Here is a 22188-nt window from a genome sequence, read left to right on the forward strand (position 1 = left end):
GTATTCTAGATAACTACAGGAATTTTCTGATTGCCCTGCCTAAATCTTTCATCAACCTTTCTTTGAAGGCAAGTGAAAGCTTGTGGTCTGTTTCAGGATTTCAAATGGGTTTTCCAATTTTTCTTAGGGGATGTTTTACAATAATTAATTCTGATTACTGGTTTATTAAGAAATGTGGTGGCTACCGTGACGTAAACAACCACATTGGTTGTTTTGCTCCTGCCAAACTTCCTGATTTATCTAACTGGGTCATTGGTTTACTGAGGTGCACTTCAGGGAAAATTCTGCTGCTGCTTAGTCTGATATTAAGAAGTTGCAAAGGCTTCTTCCCTACAAGAAAGGTCATTAGCACGAAGTCTGATGCATAAGAAATTAGCTGTATGCTAATCCTAGGGTTGGCGGCGTGAGTAATCTGAGCACGAAGGGAAAGCTCAGGCTCAGTACGTGTGATTCATGCAATGCTACTGGAGTCTGCAGAGGTCGGTGTCTGAACTGAATCATCTGCATCTGATGTTCCTTCTCTTCTTGCCCAAAAGAATGAGGAAGCCTTAAACAGCCCTGCACCTCTTTCCCCAGCAGACTGATAAAGCTCCTGACCTCACGTTTGGAAGGCTTGTGTTCAGACAAGGAGCAGGGACCATGAACAGTGTTATTCAGCATTGGCAGCTGGTGTTGGTTGCTGATATTTCATTTGTGTTATCTGTAACAGCAAGCTTGGCAGATTTTTACAGCTACAAAAAATATTATCTTTAGTAATAGAAAATAAATTCATATTAGGGCTTAAATTTGTTTAAACTTTTACATTTATAAGCATGCAGTTACAGCCCATTCTTCATAACATTTCTTTCTGCTGCTTTAGTTCATTTGATTTGATTTTTCTAAGAAAGGAAAAATTTTGACCTTATTGAAACCAGCATTAATTCTGTCACTGCCTTCAATGGGCCTAGGATTCAACATGAGTGTCTATATTTGTAAGTCTGAATTTAGAACAAGTAGGAGAAAGCATTTGGTATGTTACAGACACAAGTCATCTACAAGCTGTGTTCCATGCATAGTGAAAAATTATATATATTCTGTCTGCATGCATGCTTATCCAATTTTTTTTAAAACTAACTAATTGAATCACACATCTTAGAGTTAACAGATGGATAGTGTCTTTGTACCAGCTTCTATTTGCACTGCTGGACAGAGCAAAAACCATTTCTTGGAATTTAAGTTCTAATCCTACAGACTCATCTGGACCAAGAACAAATTTTGTTTTTCATAGAATTTAGCAACCCTGCACTCTTCAAATGGGAAGAAGCTGCATGTAGGCCCACACATGAGCTGTGACTCCCACGTGGCCTCCAAAGTCTTGAACCTGCCCATATCCTCTAGTCTCAGAAGCAAAGGGTCTAGGAGTAAAGGTGAGTAGGCCATACAGCGAGTTAGATCACGATTTGGCATATAAGCTCATTACACTTTTCCGGCAGTCAGCAAATACCATGTCCGCATTTTGCTATCTTCCAGAGCTAACAAACTGTAATTTCTTATAATACACTTTTACAACCTGTAAAATCAATTGCTTCATATAGTCACACTTGTATTTACAGTTTTGGATTACGTGAGCCATTCTAGTTTTAAATTCCCCTTTACCCTGCATATCAGTAGGTTAGTAAGAGACAGACTGGTGACTTTCTTCTTACCCCGGCATCTGTGGCCTTGTATGAGACAGTGACTCTTTGGTGTACACTCGTAGTGATGTGCTAATGGGCAGGAAGGGACTGTTCAGCCTCTATCAGCCCTCCACAGTTGAGATATCGATACAGACTTCAGTCAAGTTTAGGTGATTTATCCTTTTAAGAAATATTCATTAGTATTATCATATAATAACTAAAATTGTAAATACAATTACCAAATCACCTTTAAATGGGTAATAGTGAAACGGCAGTGAAAGAATCCGGTCTTGAAAAACACTACGGTGCGAGCACACAGCCCCATGCCTGTAGTTATGCATATCTGGCACGGCAATAAGGTAAGGGCGCTCAAGGGCGCGTTCGGGCTGTGCAGTGCGATCGCCGCCGGGGCCTGGGGCAGGCACGGCGGCCGCGGCCGCTGCTCCCAATGACATTCCGAGCGCGTTCCGATGTGTCTGGTGGCTCTGCCGGAGCGCGCAGGTGACACAGTCGCACCCCGCCGCCCCAGGGACGGCTTCTCCCTCTTTCACCGCCAAATATCTGGGGAGCAGAGCCCTCCTTGGCCAAGCCCTACGCGGGCAGGCGCGACCCCCGCAGCAGCGCCGCCACCCCCGAGGCACCGCCCGGGGCCCGGCGAGCCCCGGGACGTGCGGGCGGCCGGCGCTGTGCCCGCGCTGTGCCCGGCGGCGCCCCTCCCGGCCGGCGGGGACGGCGGCGGCGGGGCCCGATGGCGAGACCCGGCGCTGCGTGCCCTCCGCCCGCCCGCCGGGTGATGGTGGCCGCACGGGCGCTGCTCTTCTGGGCGTTGGTTTACAGCTACTGCGGGGTGTGCGCCTGCATCGCCGGGCTGCGGCTGCTCTGGAGCATCGGCCGGCGGCCGGGCGAGACCTTCCGCTGGGTGGTGCGGGAGAACCCCCCCGCCTGCCTCAACGACCCCTCCCTGGGCACCCACTGCTACGTCCGCATCAAGGTGAGGGCGCGGGCGGGGGGAGCGGGCCCGCTGAGCGCGCAGGCACTCACCCCCGCGCTGTACGGCATCCCTGCCTGCCCTGCTGTGCGGGGTGCGCTATACGTGGCATCCCTGCCTGCCCTGCTGTGCGGGGTGCGCTGTGCACGGCACCTCTCCTGCCCTGCTGTGCGGGGTGCACTGTGCACGGCATCCCTGCCTGCCCTGCTGTGCGGGGTGCGCTGTGCGTGGCATCCCTCCCTGCCCTGCTGTGCGGGGTGCACTGTGCACGGCACCCCTGCCTGCCCTGCTGTGCGGGGTGCGCGGACAGCCCGCCTGCCCTGCCGTGCGTGCTCACACAGCTGCGTGCATCCGACACCTGCCTGCGCTGCCCCGGAGAGCGGTGCCGTGCCCGACCCGGCTGCGGAGCCCGGCCGGCCCGGCTGCGGAGCCCTGTGTGGGCGGCGAGGGGCTCGTTGGCCCCGGGTATCCCGCAGCCCACCGCTCCCTGCACCGCCTCTGCTCTCTCTGCTCTTTACAGTTGCACCGGGGAGCTTGTTTCGTGCATCACTGTTACAGGGAAAACGCAGAGCAAGAAGCTGGCTAATTGCTATCCCTCAGGTTGTACAGTTTAAGCCACCAGTCAATTTCCATACTTTTCTCAGGTCTCTGTGATTTGCTTCTTTACTGAATGCTCTAAATGAAATTGTACTAGCTAGGTTTCTTTTGCAGCTATAGGTGAGCAGAGAATGCAGAGCAAGTTTTATCCAGTGCTATTTTCATAAAATAAGCATAAAGATCTCTGTTCCCAGGGTTCTGTGCAGATGGTTTTGTGCCAGGCAGTACTAATATAAATTAGTGAGCCTCAGTTTGTCATGATTTGCTTGTTTTCTTTTGCTAACATCATTAGGAGGCATGTGTGGGCTTTTTACTCATATGACATGTTCTTTTTTTCCTGTACCACAAAGCAGTAAATGAACAGGCTGCTGGGGAAGTGAGAGGGGTATGACAGTAATAGAAGAGCATTTGGGGGCAAATCGAATTGCTGTCAATATGGCAGTTGATCATGCATTTCAGGAAACAAGAAACTCTTGCTGTTGGATAACAGCAGGCTAATGGATTACTTTTCAAACACATATATCCTACAAATCTATTCAGATTTCAATAAAGCTGCCAGTGTTGGAAAAGGTGGCAACATCCTATGTCTGTTCTGGGGGGTGGGAAAAAGGGAACAGCAGCAACTGAAAAAGTCGATGGGCTTAGTTTGGGCCATGTGATATCTAAACTGCTGCTGTACAAGTGGGGATAAAATTTTCAAGAGGAAAGGGAGTTCCTTAAAGCAACAAATGTATTAGAATAAAAACATGGAGGGTGAATCCCAAGAGGACTGAAAGAAGCAGCATGGAGGAGGGCCTACCTATTATTCACTAAATGAGAAACTGTGGAAGAAGACTGAGAAACTTCTACTTTTTTAAATATAAAAGGACTAAAGACAGAGTGATCTGGAGAATTATTCAGATGATGTAATGACCCCAAAATTTACTAGGAATTTCTTTTTACCTCTAGGGACTTCAACTTCATTGGCATCCCAGAGGTGAAATATCAGTGTAATTAGGGGCAAAACTGAGAAAAAGTCCCTATTATATCCAGAGCAAATATTAAAAATCCAAATAGTTCCCTCATCAGAGCCCTTTCAAGAATGAGGATATAAGTTAATGGTTTTGGAGCTCATTAGTGACTTATGAGTGTAAAGATATCTCAGAGCATTTGAAGCATCTTTGGCAAGAAAACCTTTTTTCATGCATTTGTGGTCCTTGCCCTGATATTAGCTCTTGATGTGTAGCAAAGGCATGGGGTTTTTCTTTCTTTTTTGAAATAGGAGAGACAGTGCAGGCTTTGACATTTATTCAGGAGCTGTACAACCTTTCTTCCTGCAGTTTCTTTCACATGACTTCTAAACAGTATTTTGTGAGCTAACTCCCAACTTCTGTATCTACTTCTGTGTCAGAATTCAGTAAAACCTCTATGTCATAATGACAGTTTATTTAAATTCTACTGGATTTGACCTTCAGTCAGTGTAAGCTTGTGTACATCCATTCATTTCAATAGCATTTCAGTGTTCAGCTTCTACAATAAGTAAGTTGCCTGCCTGTAATTCTCATAAGACCCAATTCCTTAAAAGTTGCATCAGAAACTGACTATTGACAAGGCAGAAAGAAGATTATAACATTAAAGCTTAATTTTCTGAAGTGAATTTGAAACCTAGAATGATAAAAACTAGCAAATATATCTTGCTTTCTGGTGACTTAATTTTGATTGCTTTTGGTTGTTAAGAATCCACGTGGTCCTTTATCATGCCAGAATGCAATGTGATGGTTTTAAATAGTTGCATAACCTTACCAGCTAACTGAAAGATTGGAAGTGCATTTAAAGTATTCTGCATTTTAAAGTCTTTATAGAAAGCACATGACTGGTGTCAGTGTGAAAGCAATGTGCTTGCTGTGACAATAACCTGCATTTCCCAGTGGCTGCGCCAGGCACTGCTCTGTCAGAAGTGTTTGTGTGCTCAGGGCTGGGCTGGCACACAGGCACAGCCTGGCAGGTATTGGGGATGGTCCTTCCTGGAAGAAATTGTGGTGGGTGTGGAGGATGTGGGACACCCAGCATTGCCAGGGTGTAGCAGATACCTGATCTCAGAAGTAAAGAAGGATTCTGCTTCAAAACTGATAATTTGGTATTTTTTTAGGTGCAATGTATTGTTTCTCAGAATATGGTCTGAAACCATCATCCTTCTCAAATCCCAAAGCAGCAGTTCTATGCAGCAATAAACATACTTCTCTTTCTCTTATTTTAGGATTCAGGGTTACGATTCCACTATGTGGCTGCTGGAGAAAGGGGCAAACCACTCATGTTGCTGCTTCATGGCTTTCCAGAATTCTGGTAAAACTCCCTTCACCATTTTCTATTATAAAAGAGGCTGCATAAGATACCCAAGGATGAGCACCTCTGCTTAAAAATCCCCAGTGTGATCCCTTATAGGTATACTTTATGAATACTAATGGCATGAAGTTTCCATAGGCAATGAACCATTGAAACATTTTTTTAATTTCTGCATCCACAAAAAAGTTCCTTCAGACTAACACAAACCAAACATCTTTTTTTTGTACTGTCAATCCATTTTTCCTCAGGTATGTACCCTTTCCTGCAAACTTTGTGAAGAAACTGCTAATTTTAAACAAATTTCCTTTTTGGATAGTACTTGTACTATATGGCTAAACTTATGAATTATAGCAGAGGGTGTTAAAATAAGGATCCATTATATGTTAAGTGCAATCAGGATTGCTCCATTTATTAAAAATACTACACATTAATTTTTAACTGGGAGAGGGGAAGAACTATGAGTTCTATAGGCTATTGTGCAGCCTAATTTCAGAATGCTACTCAGGGAAAAAGGTTCTATTATTAGTTCATCACAAGATGAATGATGAATCAAACCCAATCCTAAATGTTTGTTTATAACAATGAAAAGCAGTCATGTGTCCAATGATTTAACCAAATTGCTCAGGCTGTCGTTGTCAGGTTTAACTAGTGAAGCATGGCTTACAGAACTTGCACAGGAAAACCAGTAAGGGAATAAGGGGAGTACTAATGCCAGAAATACAGCAAGGTAAATGAGCCTTTTCCTTACCAAACTCAGCTGTGGGGCTAGAGGCCACTGCTGGAGCTGTGATCTTCCAGTCTGTACTCAGGTCATACCATGCTAAACTGACCCAAGTAGAAGAGAGGTCAGTTCTCTTCCCTCAGCAATTTCCCCTAGGTACTCATGCCCTTCAGGGTGATGGGTCAGAGTCACATCTCTGTTAAGTTAAATTTTCAAAGAAGGACATTATTCTAGTAATAAATTGCTATCTAAAATTATTAAAGCTCTAAACTTTGATTGAAAGGACAGTTAGATGGGCCAGTGCATGTTCTGTTCAAACATTATGCATATCTTGCATAAAGCACATTCTAACACAGGCAATGAGACTACAGCTGATTTCCCCTATGGGGGAATAGTAATGGAGAAATTAGCATTTTATATACAAATCCTACTGAGATTAGGTATATTATTTTTAAAAAGCAGAAAGTAATTCCTACCATTTAGAATAGTGAGTCATCCTATAAGTGGCAGCTACTAGATTGTATTGTCTGACCATTCAAAAGGGATGAATAAAAAACCTGTTATGTAGGTCACTGGGACCACCAAGAGTTTCTATCATTGTTTTTAAAAAGAACACTACATGCTAATAGTCTGTAAACCAATCATATTACCAATATTTGTGCTGGGTTGTTCATTCACTCAGTGGATACGTTTTCATTCAGAAATAGTGATTGTTCTGAGAGCACAAGATAAAATAACCACAATTTAAGAGAGATGTAAAGCAGCATCAAATTTGTGTTGTTTGTCTAGGAAAACAAAAAGGATATTATCCACAATTACAGTTCTTAATAAATCCTCTGCCTTCAAATGTCTCAAGGTTATAACTAGGACAAATATAACCAGAGAATACTGACCACTAAGAGTGACAGAGAATGTCTGAAGGTGACAGATCACTAAAGAATATAGCACACCAGAGCCAATGAGGGTTTTAGATGCATAAGAACTTGAAAATCAATATATTGTGGAAGGTCAATAATAAAATACTTGAAACTGGACATAATGTGTTGAGGCAGCTGAGTACTTAAAAGTATTGTGTGAGCTGCAACATTTTATACTACTTGCCCTTTAGAAAAAATATTATCAGAAAGTCTCAAAATAGAGTCAGCCTTATGAACATGGAGGCATTCACAACATTTCCAAATTCTGCTTGCAAAGCAGTTGTCCAATAGTTATATATCATATGGCATAAAAGGGTTTATTTGAATATAAAACCTACCCATTTGATAGGTCAGACATTTGGAGACTGATGGACTGTTATGGAAACAGAGGATGAGAATAGCTTGTAGACATTTTCAGAAAACAAAAATAGTTGATTTATGTATTTATGGGCCTGGTTCTTTCTTCTTACTGGAGTATATAGAATAGCTGCAACAGTTACCATGGCAAATTCAGCTTCCAAGTCATTATATAACGCCTGTAAAAAATTCATTCCCAGAGATCTCAGCTAAACCTTGTCTTTGCATTATATAGCACTGAAATTAAAATGTTCTGACTATGAAAACAGATTCATATCGCTGAGTGTTCCTGTAACCTTATTTAATTTCAAAGTCCCTAATAGGCTGGAGGCAAAGGTAAAGTGGAAGAGCCCATGGCCTAATACAGATGTTGTTTGGATTAAGGTAGAATTCTGTGCACACTTACAACCACTGATGATCCAAATGTTATATATCCTTTCTCTGAAACTGTTGAAACAAGCAGAAGTAAAAGCTAGATCCTAGCACAGAGGGATACAGTCACTGTTATATATGTCCAGAAGGATCATGTTTTTCATATATCTTTCTAGTACAGTGTAAGATGAGACGATGTCAGTCTTGGTACTGGCTATTCTAAAATTCGTTTGGTTTCAATAACAGCTGAAGGACAGGTAGTTCTTGCAGCTTAAGACCCACCATTTTCTTTTTATTTTTGCTTCATAACACACATCCAGCCACTACATACAGTTACAGAGTGAGGAATAGCCCAGCCCTTTGCCTGAGTTCTTGCCTTTGTCTGCCTTTTGATGCATGTAATGCTATCGCTCTTTTCCGTAGAAACCCAAGGATGAAATACTTTGTCTAGTAACAACACATTGAGAGAGCTTGTTCTGCAACAGTTCTGGTACAGAGACACAGATGAAAGTGTACACAGGATAAATCCTATAAACTTCACCATGATAATTTGTTATTAACTAGATTTCTTTCTTTGGTTTATTTAGTGTATGAATTATCTGACATTCTTTTTGTGAATAGAAAAAATTGGCAAAACATGGCTGTGAGTAAGCCAGGGAGAAGAGAAAGCTTTTCAGATCTTACTTTTTTGATGCTACCATGACTCCAAGGATAAAACAGAATAGTCCTCCCTGTGCTCTGGCTTATGCCTTATTGCCTTTGCAGCAAAGGGACTGTGCCAGACTCCAGGAATTGTTGAAAAACCCTGGCTCTGGCCATGTCCCCTTTGTGGCAGCTGCACTTTGTTACTGGGGGATTCAAGATGGGAGCACAAAACTACTGCAGCCACAAAGGACCATCAACACAGCACAGAAAGGAAGAAGAATCTCATAGCAAACAAAGCCATGCAAGTTTACCCTCCAATATCTGGGTGCAAAAGCATTGAGTGCATTTTTGGTATCATACTGCTTGACCTTGTAACTCCAACTTTTTTTCCCCTTTGTTAGGTATTCTTGGCGCCATCAATTGCGGGAATTTAAAAGTGAATATCGAGTGGTGGCCCTGGATTTGAGAGGTTATGGAGAAACAGATGCTCCTCCTCACAAAGAAAATTACAAGTTAGATTGCCTCATAGCAGACATAAAGGATATTTTGGAATCCCTAGGTACGTTAGTAGAAGAAAAACCTACTTGACTCAAAAATGACTTGATTTTCTAGGAAAAGAAACCCACAGAAATATCTAGCACCGTTTTGTTTGTGGTTTTTTAAATATATGCATTACAGAGGTGTATAGGTATAAATCTAAGGATACTAATATTTTTTGACAATTATAAATGGAAATTTCTAAATTTATAAATGTAATTTCTAATTACAATGAGTATGTCAGTATAAGCAATATGTAAAGATGATTTTTTCATCAGGACTTTTGAAAAGAAAATTCCTACGTGCTGTAATATGCAGTACAAACCTATGGTCTTTTTCCCAAAGAAGTCTTTCCTCCTAATCACTTGCACTTAATGGATAATATTCTGAGTTACAGTCTTAAAGCACTTGCAGACCAAGGAATTTATATCAGATGACATTCTTCTTGCACAAACAAGACATAATAAATATTGTGGGCTTTACAGAGATGGTGAGAGTGCATCTGCTGTATTGGAAAAAAAAAGACCTCTGAAAACACTGCCCTCTGCACAATACTACTCCTGTCAATTCTCAAGAGCTGAATCACTCTGTCTTACACAACAGTGAGAGCAGAAGGGAGACCAAGGGGCACACTGCCCTCTGTGGCAAATACACAGGGTAAAAGTCTAGAGCTGAAGTGCAAAATTCACCCCTCCAGTTCAGTTTGAAGTGTCCCTGTTTGGGTGATAAATTGTAACCCCTGGCAAAGGGTATTTCCCTTCCATACCAAGATTCGATTTTCATTCTCTGAGTAATTTTAATTCCCTGGATACTCTAGCCATAGTAAAACAACTTACTGCATTTCATATGGAGAAATAATAAAGCAGTGATTCAAGTTCTGAGATTTGAATTTAGGATTTGTTTTGCTTGTGATGTTTGAGTATTGGTAAAAGATTGGGCAGGCAGTCAGTCCTCACATAGTGTTGACATTTTCCAGCCTTTGCTGGTTGTGTTAATCTCCATGGTAATGCCATGGTTATGCTTGAGAAGTGCTCTCAGCATAATTCAATTTCAGAGGGATTTAAATTTTTTTTGGAAAATCACTTCAGAGCCCTGTTATCTTTGTTTGTCCTAATCCCAAGTTAAATTCTTTTGGAGGACTTGATTATATCAAAAGTGCTCCAAAAGATTTCTATCCAAGAGGGTTTATAAGGTTCTTTGACAACTGTGTCCAAATTTACGTCAGAATTCTAAACATCTTGGCTTTTATGTGTTTCAGTTGTAGTCTGTGTTCTCAACATTCCAGTCCTCAATGAAGAGGGTGATAGTATCTGACACTAGAGTATGTTGTTTTCCAGCAGTGGTTAAAGAAGGAGTGTTAAGCTTTCAAAACACTTGGTCAATATCCTGCCCATGCCCCTTCTATTGCTGCTAAAATACAATTTTTATTGATGAAAGAATAAGTATGTGAATGTCCAGAATTGCCAGCAAAACAGCTTATGGAGAAAAGCTACAGGCCTCCTAAGTATGTAAATGGGAGTGTTTGCACATGCTATATATATGGCTACTATATAATTCCCACCTTTTGCATAATGATGCCACTGAGTGCTTAAATAACCTCTCATATTCAGAGAAATACATTAGGATTAATTTTGTTCTGGAGGTGCTCAGGAGATTGCTCAGTCTTCTTGCCTGCAGTTTCAAATTCCAAACTCCTAAACACGGCAAATGTACCTGCATTATAATGACTGCAGACTGAACTGTCTATCTGACCCTGCACTGGCCAAGATGTGAACAGGGTGGCCATCTGCATATTCAGTGACTTTAGGGTGACATGGAGGTAGCAGAGTTAAAGTTGAATGAAGTCCAATTAAATACTTTGACATATTTGTAAATTTTTAAACTATAACAGTGCCCTATGTTTTCTGACCATTAGTAATGGAAGTGGTACACTATTGAAGTTACATTAATAAATGTTCTGAACCACCTATTTAGCCCAATAATGATTTTATTGTATGAGCTGATTTCTGTGGATACTAATTCCTTTGAAATAAAAGCCTGTGTCTGTGTTTGTGTGGTAGGGTACAACAAGTGTGTGTTGATTGGCCATGACTGGGGAGGAATGATCGCTTGGTTAGTGGCCATATGTTACCCTGAAATGGTGACTAAGCTGATTGTGGTTAATTTCCCTCATCCTTCTGTATTTACAGGTAAGTTTTACAGTAGTCTTTGTTAATCCAAAGTATCTGCATTTTGGTCATGATTGTGTTTGCTTTGAGAACCAACAGCCTGCCTCAGCAGATGAGCTGCCAATACTCTATGGCTCTCACAGTCTGGACTGTATTTTATGAAGCAGGAAGATAACAAGTATTTATTTGACTACTGGAAATAAATTTATTGTAAGAAGTGGGGATGCTTGCAACAAACGTTACAGATTTTTTTTAATCCTTGAGGGTCACAAACATAATTTTCATACACATTAATCTGTTTTGTTGCACTTTATCAAGAAAAAATTCCCAAAGAGTGATGTATATTATGTTACATTTTGATAAAGGCCACACTGCATTATTAAATCTGCATAAGCCTGTCTTTGTATGAATGTGAATCAGACATTACAATTACATCCTGATTTAGGTGACAAGTGACAATTTGTGATCTGGCACAATCTTCATTGGAAGAAGTCTTTCCAGGCTACTTAATAGATGCTCAGGAATATACCAGTACTTTGCTGAAATGGGACTCATTTCACTATTTTTTGTGTGATAGATTGAGTTTGTCTACTACCCAGAATTACAAAACATTTCAAAGGGATAATATCAACATTCAGTAATGAAAACGAAAGTACTATCTCACTAATTTGAATTTTTTCAATTGCTGGCCTTACCCTATCTCCATTTAAAAAGTCACTCCATTTCCCCATAAATAGCTAAGAATAGTCAGCAGAGCTTTAATTTTCATTTCAATTGAATGTAAATCTGACCTTACACTGTGGGATCAGCCACACCATCCATATTTGTTGTTCTCACTGTGTTCTTGGGCACCTTTCTAAGATACTAAAGGACATTTTGCCAGGTGGTAAATCCACACTTACCCATGGAGAGGTCTGTTTACCACAAGAACAAGCAGGAGATTTTGCAGTTTTCAATGAGAGCAGGAGCAAGGCTGTAGAAAAGATAATTGCATTTTATTGTAGTATTTGTTTGCATATTTGTTGTACTACAAAAATCTGTTCTGTAGCTTGATGAATTCTCCCTACATTAAATTTATTCTACTGTGGATTAAAAGAAAATAGAGTTTATAAATAGTACAGAAAAGTAAAGTGATCGGTGCTGACAATGGTCCATCAGGAAAAATATAATGGATAATGCAATTTAAGAATGTATAAGATATGAAACTTTAGAAGATACCTAACACTTCAATTGCTGTTGGCTTAAAATCTATTTTTATGCACTGTCAGAATTATATATTAGAGATATGTCCTGTGTTGGGAATGTGGGTTTTTGCATTCCTAAATTTGCACCTGTAAAGGAAAAGTTCTAGACTTCCTAGTACCGGCACACATTGTGTGCTTGCTTTGAGGAAGTTAAGTACTTGAATGTCAGTGCTGGCTCTTGAAACTCACTGGAGACACACATTTACAATTAAAAAAAACCAAAACCCAGTCAATACAAGTTTGTTATAGATAGATATAGACAGATTAAATTTTCTTTTGCTATATATGCTCCTATGTCTCTAAAAATGACTGTAAAAATCTTTGAAAAGTGACTGTATGTAATCTTGATTACAGTCCTTGAAATTGCCAAAAAGACACTGTTAGAAAAATTCTATACTTCAATGAACAGTAGTGATGCAGTCTTTAGAATGTCAGTGGATCATCATCTACAGGTTTCTGTGCATCACATCATTGATGAGAGAAATACTAATTTATGCCTTTTATTCTATATCTGGAAAAAATTGCTTTGGACTATCTACACAAATAGATCTCTAAGTGAAAAACTACCATGCAATTAAACTCTCCAGTGCTGCTGTCCTCACCTAATATTTGGCAAACTTTTGTTTTGCTGGCTGTTTCTACTAACATTTATAAAAGAAGTATCTTTTAATGGCCACGTCATGTATTTACTCCTGAAACAATAATCATCTTTTGTCACACAGCATACTTTAATGTAATATTTTTAAAACATTCCTTTAAGTTTAAAAAATAGTAATATTACTAGTAATTTTGTTTGGGCCATCAGTTTTCATTTTTAATTCATGGACATTTTTGTTTCAGAATACATTCTACGACATCCATCACAATTGATTAAATCTGGTTACTACTTCTTTTTCCAAATGCCATGGTTTCCTGAATTCATGTTTACACTAAATGATTTCAAGGTGAGCAAAATGAATGCTCTTGTTTGTATATGTAACTGTGAGTAATGAAATAATTGCCATCTACATTGATCCCTTCTGATGTAGTTATAGTTACTGGAAAAAATATGGAGCCTTCTGATTTTTCTTCTTAAGCTTTATATAAAGTAGCATACAAGTACACAGAGTCTCTGAGATTAACTCTTACTTCTGCATTCTGGGAGGTGCTGAGGGAGGTACTTTGAACCTCAGCACTGCCGTGCATTACTCCCCCTAGACAGTCAGCTGCTTTTACTTGTGCCCAAACCAGTGGGACACCGTTGGTGCCTGGGGAATCCCTCCTGAATTACCTGAAGTTCCTGTGTGCAGCGGGACATCCTCTTTCTCTCCGAGCCTGCTACGGGGCAGGCAGTGTGGGAGGCCGGGCACCGCATTCAGCCCCGTGATGAGCTGTGCCCGAGAAGCCAAGGCCAGCCCTTGGTATAACCTTACACGTGAGCAGGAGCCGATAGAAAAGGACAACAGCGCAGGATACACCCTCCTACACACCCACAGCCCCGAGCACAGCTCCCCGTGCTGCACACACAGGGCACAGCGGCTGGGGGGTCAGGAATCACCCTCCCTCCTGCCCTGCCGCCTGCTGGGGTCCATCCCAAAAACACCCATGTGCCTGCACTTGCCTGTCACAGGTAGCAGTCAGGATGCAGTAACTTGGTAATACTGGTATTTCTCTGTATGGATTATTCTGGAATAAGTTATACTAGAGATGTTTACCTTGTGCTTTACACATAGCTGTCTAAAAACTCATTTGAACCATTCTTTGTTCTTTGAACATAAATAGATTTTATAAGTATGCATAAACAGATTTTAGAAAGATGTGTCCTGTTGAAGGAGAGAAATCACATTTTCTAGCTATCTTACATAATAGCTTTTTCTTCTTGCTTTTGTAGGTTCTGAAAAGTTTATTTACCAGCCAGGCCACTGGAATTGGAAGGAAAGGCTGCAGATTAACTGCAGAGGATATTGAAGCTTATCTCTATGTCTTTTCACAGCCCGGAGCATTAACAGGACCCATTAACCATTACAGAACCCTTTTCAGGTCAGTATAATATTCCCAAGCAAAGGAAAATATTCTAGAGTCCCCTGGAGCTCAGAGGTGTTACTGTGGCTCCTCTGCTGCTGCTGAACCAGGGGAAAACCCCAGGTGTGCTCCTGAAGGCTCACCAGGTGGGCACAGGCCCAGTCAAGCAGCCAGAGGCCAGGTGTGTTCTGAGAGGTGTCCACACAAAACAGTAAAACACGCAGAGGGCACAAAAGGAAAATCTTTGTTTCAAAATCTAATAAAGCAAAAACTCTTCTTCATTCACAGCCTCCACGACAATCCCAAAAACCCACCTCTAAATAATACTTTAAAAATTAACATCAATTGTTTGCATTACAGTTCATATTATGATAATATCTATCAAGAGCTTATTATTATATAATACTACTAGATGATATGGCATCCAAGTATGTTACCCTTACTTGTAACTTTACAAGACCATAGCTGGCACAATTTTATTGTGTTTAGGCTATTTCTGTTTATCAGAAAGGTGGGGGAGGTTTTTTATAACTAAGATAAACTAACGTAACTTTGTTTGGGTTTGGGATTTTTTTGTTCCTTTATTGGTCTTAGGAGACTCACTTCCTAGAGTAAAACAGAGATAGCATCATAATAGGAAATATTTTTGCAAGATTAATATTTATTTTCTCCAATAGCTTTCTAATGGTTTTAACTTTCCTGAAAGGAGTTGGCTTGGCCTTAGAGACAGACACGCCCTTTTTTACCCACCAAAAACAGGGCCAGAAGGTCTTAACTCTGCATATATTCCACTTATAGCACTAACTTGGACTGTATCAAGAAGAGTGGCATTGAATTTGTTTTTTCCTTTACCATCTCCAGTCTTCAGCAGTGATAAATGTCCTGCACGCTTCTCCAACAAAAGACCAGGTTCCCAATATCCTTTAAAACAGCAATTCCCTTCTTTCCCTAAACTCAGGCAGTAGATGTTTGGAGTAGAGTAACTTTTCATCTTCCATGGTCCAAATTTACTGCTACCTTTATTGCTCTTTCTGTGTCATCCACGCTGTCACTGTCAGGAGAGCAATCAGCAGGGAAACCACTGTGAGGAAAACAGGGACCTGAGCTAGGTGCTGCCTGGTACAGGCTGAGACAGAAGGGGAAGGAGAAAGCAGAAAGCTACCCCCAGGCACGGCTGACAGCGGGGAACAAATGAGACGGCTGTGCTGGTAACAGCACACTTATTTAAGGCTGTGCAGAGAGCAGCCATGACCTCAGCTGGGTGTCGAGGGCCACGGGGCTGCTGCGTGCCCAGCGCCCCCCGGCCCTGCAGCAGCCCCGGGCAGGGCTCATGAGGAGCTGAGAGGCGCCCGGCCCGTTCCGCGGCCGCAGCACCTCGCTCCGCTCCGTGCGCACGTTAACCAGCCGCTCCATGAGGAGCTGAGAGGCGCCCGGCCCGTTCCGCGGCCGCAGCACCTCGCTCCGCTCCGTGCGCACGTTAACCAGCCGCTCCATGAGGAGCTGAGAGGAGCCCGGCTCGTCCCGCGGCCGCAGCACCTCGCTCCGCTATTAATTCCTCTGTGTATTTTGTGTGTATGTTTGTGCATCGTTTGCTTTATTTTTCTGATGAAAGTACACCTGCACTGAACTCAGAGAATCTTATTTAGGTGCCATCAGTCACAACGCAGCAGGCTTTGGACTGGAACAAAAAGATCAGTCACTCAGTTCTTGCCACCAGTTTTGATGGCCGCGCCTTATGGGATGGGAACCATTAAATATGAAAAGTGGATTGGAATTTTCCCTTTCTCTCATTCTAAGCCATTAAGCAGCACTTGGATGCAAATTACTTGTATTCACCATAACTCCCAGGTGACCTACGTGTTAAAGGGTTCTGACTCATTACTATCCACTTGGAGGTTCATTCTTCAGAGCCTAATATTTCTGGAATGTTATTTCCAAAGAGTGATTAAAATAACCTGCTTCCATCCATCACCAGCACATCTTTTTATAAATAGCACAGTGGTCATTCCTTTCACTATACATTAAATACAAACACTTGGAGAATGAATCCATAGTTTTTATATCATGCTTAGTTAAGAGAGATAGGTAAGAAGCTGGAAATTGAATTTCTTCTGATGTGCCATTTGTTTAGACAATAGCATTAGTTCTCTTGTAACAGTTAAGAAGTATGTCACTGTTTACAGAGAAACTGTATAACAATGTATGAAGGTCTGAGTCTGTTTTTCAGACTTTAATATTTCATGAATGGAACTTCCCTTTCTAAATGAGAAATTTGTGCATTGATTGTTATTAAAGGCGATTTCTGGAAACTTCAGGAATTATATCATTTCCCAGAGTCCAGACTGAACAGAAATACAGTGTAGGTCATAGGCAATGAAAAGTGACCAAAAAAGCCTGTGAAAAAAAGCCTGTAAAAAGCCTGATAGAGTTTACCTAAGTGAGGCTGCACACCTTGCAAGGCACAAAACAGTAAACTGTACAGTAGTGAAAAAACACATGTGTTAATAGTGAAGGGATCCAGGATAATGGAGTAAAAGGTAAAGAGATTAGTCTCAATGCGTGGAATCAGATATCAGATTATCAGTTTTTAAAACTGGTACTATGAATAAGCTGTGGTTCTGTGGGTGATGTCAGGCTGTTTGCCAAATGAGATTTAAATCCACTGGTAAAAAAGGCCATTTTAGTAATTTTTGTAATCCTCAGTCAAAATGAAATTATTATCTAAAGTGATCTTTTATTTACATTTCTTGACTTTGCATGTAAGTAGAGAAGAAGAATGTCTTCAAAGTCTCAATTTCTTTGCCTTGTTTTAAACTAAGACATGTCACCTTTTTAGTCCTGCTCTTTTTACAGAGCATCGTCTCTTAACTAACTCCTAAGTTTACAACTAGTACTTACATACGTCATAAAAGTTTATTTTGTGAGGAAATCTTTTTTTTTATACATTACTGGTTTAAAATAATCCTATTTTTGCATTAATATAATAAAGACTTGTATCTGATCAGATGGAATCTATTTTGAATTGCCTGAGCTCGTCTGTCACTGTATGTGGCTAAAAGTAAGCAATTCAAACGTAGATAAATTTTTTTGCATTTTTTAAATGTGCTGGAATAAATTCTGATAGGTTAATGCTGAAAAGTCTTTCATACTAGCTACTTGCATCTTTCATGTCTATAATATGAGGTAATACTTATAAAATTAACAATTTTAAATAATTGTATTAAGAAAAAAATTAGTGAAAGTTTAAGTAGGTCATTTTGATAGAACTTAGAGTCACAGTGTTTCTTTGATATTGCAGAAGATATTGTGGCACTTAGAAAGTTTACAATGAGATTCACTGCATTGATTTCAAAAGCTGTATTGAATAAAATATGTCTTGGTGATTTTTTATTAAAATAAGACCTAACTGTGTTTTATTTTTAAAGCTGCCTACCTCTGCAGCACCATGAAGTCATCATGCCAACCCTGCTGTTATGGGGAGAAAGAGATGCATTTATGGAAGTTGAGATGGCAGAAATTACAAGGATTTATGTTAAAAATCATTTCAGGTTAACTATTTTGTCAGAAGCCAGTCATTGGCTCCAGCAGGATCAACCTGACATAGTGAACAAGTTGATATGGACCTTTCTTAAGGAAGAGACAAAAAGAAAAAGAGAATGACTGTTTGTACATGTTTTAAGGGGTCTAAATAAAAGCTCTTTGGATTTAAAACCTAATTGTTATCAGGGCCATATTTCCAGCCTGCCTTCTATTTTGAGCTCTGTTAGAGAAGTGTTTTCATTGTACTGTACATTTGGACACTAATCGTACAGCTAAAAGAAATGAGTATGAGAATATATGATACCAACATTGGTTTTACCTGTATACTTGTATTTTGCACATAAAAACACCTGCCTTAAAATACATATGTATTTGTACAGAAAGAAAATCATGGAAAGTTGCTTGGTTTTGTTTTCTCCCTTGCTTTACAGTTGTAATGTGTGGTGCCTTTTACAAATTTATAATGAAACAATATAGTGGTGCCATACTGAAGAAAGTCACAAGTTTTCATTCTAGATTTGCCTGAATTTTTTTAATGTATTTTACCATTAAACAGTAACTCTTTTTATCTATATTTTAGCATACTGAATGACTGAAAATTTTCTGGGTACGTTTCTAGTCTTCAAGTGAATAATGATCCGTATCTTGTTGTATTGTTGAATGCAGCTGCTTTGCGCAATGTGTTTTTCTTTCTTGACTAAAAAATGGGAAACCTGTACACTCCACATGTCTGGACAAGAACAATGGAAAATTAAGATATAACATGTATCAAATCCACCTCTGTCTAATAAAATGCAACTTACAAGACTCCCTCTACTTTATCTGACTTTCTATGGAGAGACTTGCTGAAGCTGAGAACTGGGTTTGAATAGCTGAAGTGTCTGGTCTGGTATTCAGCCTGGACACTCATGCTATGATTGTTGTCAATTTTTGAAAATAATGCCTCATTGTTGGCATTATCCTTCCTATGTCAGCAACTACTGTTCTTGTCTCCAAGAACTGCTGCCAAGTTCCTGTGTTTATTAGGAAGAGATGCAGTGATTATGGACACAAAGGGTAGAATTAACTTGTGTGTGATGGCAGGGGAGAAGAAAACAGTTTACTAACTACAATGGGAAAAGAAGCAAAAATACGAGACCACAGAATAGGTGTCATCTGCCTATCAGGTTTTCAAAGCCTCCCTCTCCACCTGCAGAGAAGCACAGTGCCCTGGAATTACAGGTGAACAAGAGCCCGCTGAGGGAGGGCTCAGGGCCAGGTGTGCAGGAACCAGCTTCCACGGCAGAGTAGAACAGAGCTGAGAGATGCCGGGGAGTCCCAACACATCCCCACACTACCAAGAGTGTCTTCTCTTTCGAGCCACGGTGTCCCACTCGGTATGGGTGCAGTGTCACCCTCAGTGTAAGCTCGCCGGGAAGGACCAACGCTGCCTGCCCAGCGTTAGCTCACGGCTGGAGACCTGCTCGTGGCCCCTTCCGCAAATCCCCACAGAGTCTCCTCAGGAGCGCGGCAGTGGTGTTGAATTTCCTTCTCTCCATCCACCACTGGTACCTGCCTTTCAAGCATTTTTCCCTGAATACTTTCAGCACTTATGAAAGGAAATGGTTATGTGCTTCTCTTACTTACACTGTGAAGCTGGAAAGGCTCTCCCTTGTCTCAGGAGGTGGCACAGAGAGACTTCTATCGCCTGAGCAGCAGTTTTGCTTTGGCAAGACAGACAGTGCTGGGGAGTAGGGATTTTCCTGCGGAGCACCGGCTGCCCAAAAGCCGCAGCCCGCCCCGCTTCGTTCCCCGCGGCAGGTGCACACGGCAGGGGCGGCCGCGGAACGCCGGGCCCCTCACATGAGGGCGCTGCTCGGGGGACGCGGCGGGAACGGCCCTCGCGTGCAGGGCCGAGCGGCGGCCGGTAGGGGGCGCACTCCCGGCGGCACCCGCGCTCGGCCGGCTGAGGCGCCGCACCATCAGTGAGGCCCCGCCCCCAGTAGGGAAGATGAGGGAGGGTGGGGCCTCCCCGATATGGGCGGGGCCAGGCCGGCACCGCCTGCTCTCATTGGTGGAGGCCCCTGCTGGCCCCGCCCCGCGAGCGGCGCGGGGAAGGCGCCGCGTTCCGCACGGCGCGGATCCCGCGGCGCTCCCGCTCCGGGGCCGGTTACTGCTCGCGCCCCGAGCGTCGTCCCGGTGCTGTCCGTGAGTGCGGGGCTGCCGCCAGGGCACCGACTGCCAGTCCCGCCCCGGTGTCCGTCGCCGCGCGGGGCGGAGTGGCGGCCGGCGCATGGCGCGCTGCAGCGGCGGCGCAGCGCCGAAGGGCCCCGGCCCGGCGGCGGCGGAGCGGCAGCGGCTGAAGGAGGCGCTGGCCGAGCAGCTCCGGCAGGACCTCGACAGGTGGGCGCGGGGCGGCGGCCGAGCCGGGGCGGCGCCGGGCGGGGCGGGGAGGGGACACGCGGTAACGGTGCCGTCCCGCAGGCTGCTGGCGGAGGGGACCCACTCCGACGTGACCTTCCGAGTCGGCGACGAGGAGGTGCCGGTGCACCGGGCGGTGCTGCTGGCGCGGGCGCCGCTGCTCTGCGAACGTCTGGCGGGGGCACAGCTGCAGCTGGACGGCCTGGAACCCGCGGCGTTACGGGATTACCTGCGGTGAGTGCTCGGCAGGATTGACGGGCTGGTTTCTCATCACCTCTCCTGTGTCCTGCCTCTTCTTTTTCTCCCAGTGCCAGCACCTGTTTTAAAGCTTTTCCCGTTCAAGGCAGTACCCTCGCAGCCTTCCTGAAAAGTTTGCAGAGGACGTTCTGTAATTTGTTCCTTTTCCTCTGCCTTTGCCCTTCTGCTCATAGTACATGGCTGTACTCTCCACCTTAGCGTGCTTTTTTGTTATATGTAAAGGACTTGTAATAGGAAAAGAGAAAAAATACAGCAAAAATCCTTTGAGATTGTCTGTGCCTACTAAAACCTTTTTCAGGAAGATTCCCAGATGAAAACAGTAAATAGAACCAACTCTCAGCTCATATTTGAAAAAATTTGTGGATATCTAGGAGAACTTCAGCAAGTTGGATGAAAATGCATTGAGTTCAAAACTAGTCTTTTAAATCCTAGTGAACCAATCCTAGTGAGGCCAAACACAGCACAGCTTTGGTGCAAACTGGGATCCCGGGGGGGGTGTGTGGGCTGGCTACTCCCAGGGACTAAGTGCAAGGGCCAGCATGTTTTTGCACTGCCAGCTATTTTCCCATTGCCACATGTGCAACATCTCTCATGTCTTGCTCCAAACCTTAGGTGAGTTACATGAGGGGTGTTGGCTGGTGCTGCCACCAGACCTTGCAGTCCTCCTTCTTGTAAGTTCCTCTAATCCTTTTTTCCAAGAACTGCTTTTCTGTAAAAAAGCTCTGGTGGTGCCACCTACTTTCCCTAAAAAAGAGTTGGTGTTAGAGCTGACCGGCACTTACAGGAATGCACCAGGAGCAAAGTGGTAGAAAGAAATCCTTCTGGGATTTCACATGAATTCAGGATGTTACCAGAAAATGTAGGTACTTGCAGGCTCCTGAGATTGTTGCCAATGGCAATGGGACAGTGTTGCAGTTTTAAAGTTTAGTGCTTGAAACACAACGTAATGATGAAAGAAAAATTTCTGAGACCAGAGTAATATCTGAAACATAGAATCCTTGTAGTGGAGCAGGTTGATTATCAGGCATTTGTTGGCTTACTGCCACAGCCTGGCAGGAGCATTAACAAAACAAGTGGTAAGAAACAAAACAAGCATGGGTTTTGTCTTGTATTTCTCCTGATTTCATTGTTACTGTGATATCATCAATTTCTTTCACATTCATCTAAGTGGTGTTACAGAAGAATTTCATGGAGAAATATGATAATTTTTTTTAAATCAAATTAATTTTGAAACAATTATTCTGAATAATTATTTATATACTGTTATATCAGAGGCTTGTATTCCTAATAGTAAGCACTTAATATGTCACTGATACTTGCTTTCAGTTTTGTCTGGGTTTGCTGTAAGGCAAGGAATGATGTCTAAAGTTCTGCATGTTCTTCAAAAAGCATGGTATTGGAAAACACCTCTAAACTCAGCTCAACTAACTGTAAACCTTGTGTCTTTTCACAGTGAGTTTAGAATC

At 42.4% G+C, this 22188-nt stretch overlaps 2 protein-coding genes across 2 annotated transcripts in view; both read left to right on the forward strand.

Moving 5' to 3' along the window:
* The first annotated feature begins 2403 nt into the window (after window positions 1-2403).
* Window positions 2404-18870, forward strand: EPHX4 (epoxide hydrolase 4). The gene is made up of 7 exons (XM_041421684.1): window positions 2404-2646; window positions 5477-5562; window positions 8976-9133; window positions 11172-11300; window positions 13364-13467; window positions 14394-14542; window positions 17950-18870. Exons 1-7 carry the CDS (start codon window positions 2404-2406, stop codon window positions 18182-18184), a joined length of 1104 nt encoding a protein of 367 aa, XP_041277618.1. The 3' UTR covers window positions 18185-18870.
* Window positions 18871-20227: 1357 nt separating this feature from the next.
* Window positions 20228-22188, forward strand: part of BTBD8 (BTB domain containing 8) — a 34211-nt gene continuing 32250 nt past the window's right edge. Inside the window, exons 1-2 of the mRNA XM_041421848.1 lie at window positions 20228-20446; window positions 20528-20698. Of these exons, the coding sequence (XP_041277782.1) occupies window positions 20337-20446; window positions 20528-20698 (281 nt within the window). The 5' untranslated portion in view covers window positions 20228-20336. The remainder of the gene's footprint in view (window positions 20447-20527; window positions 20699-22188) is intronic.

The sequence above is a fragment of the Onychostruthus taczanowskii genome, unplaced genomic scaffold (genome assembly GCF_017590055.1).
Source record: "Onychostruthus taczanowskii isolate IOZ18803 unplaced genomic scaffold, ASM1759005v1 scaffold7, whole genome shotgun sequence".
Lineage (NCBI taxonomy): Eukaryota > Metazoa > Chordata > Aves > Passeriformes > Passeridae > Onychostruthus > Onychostruthus taczanowskii.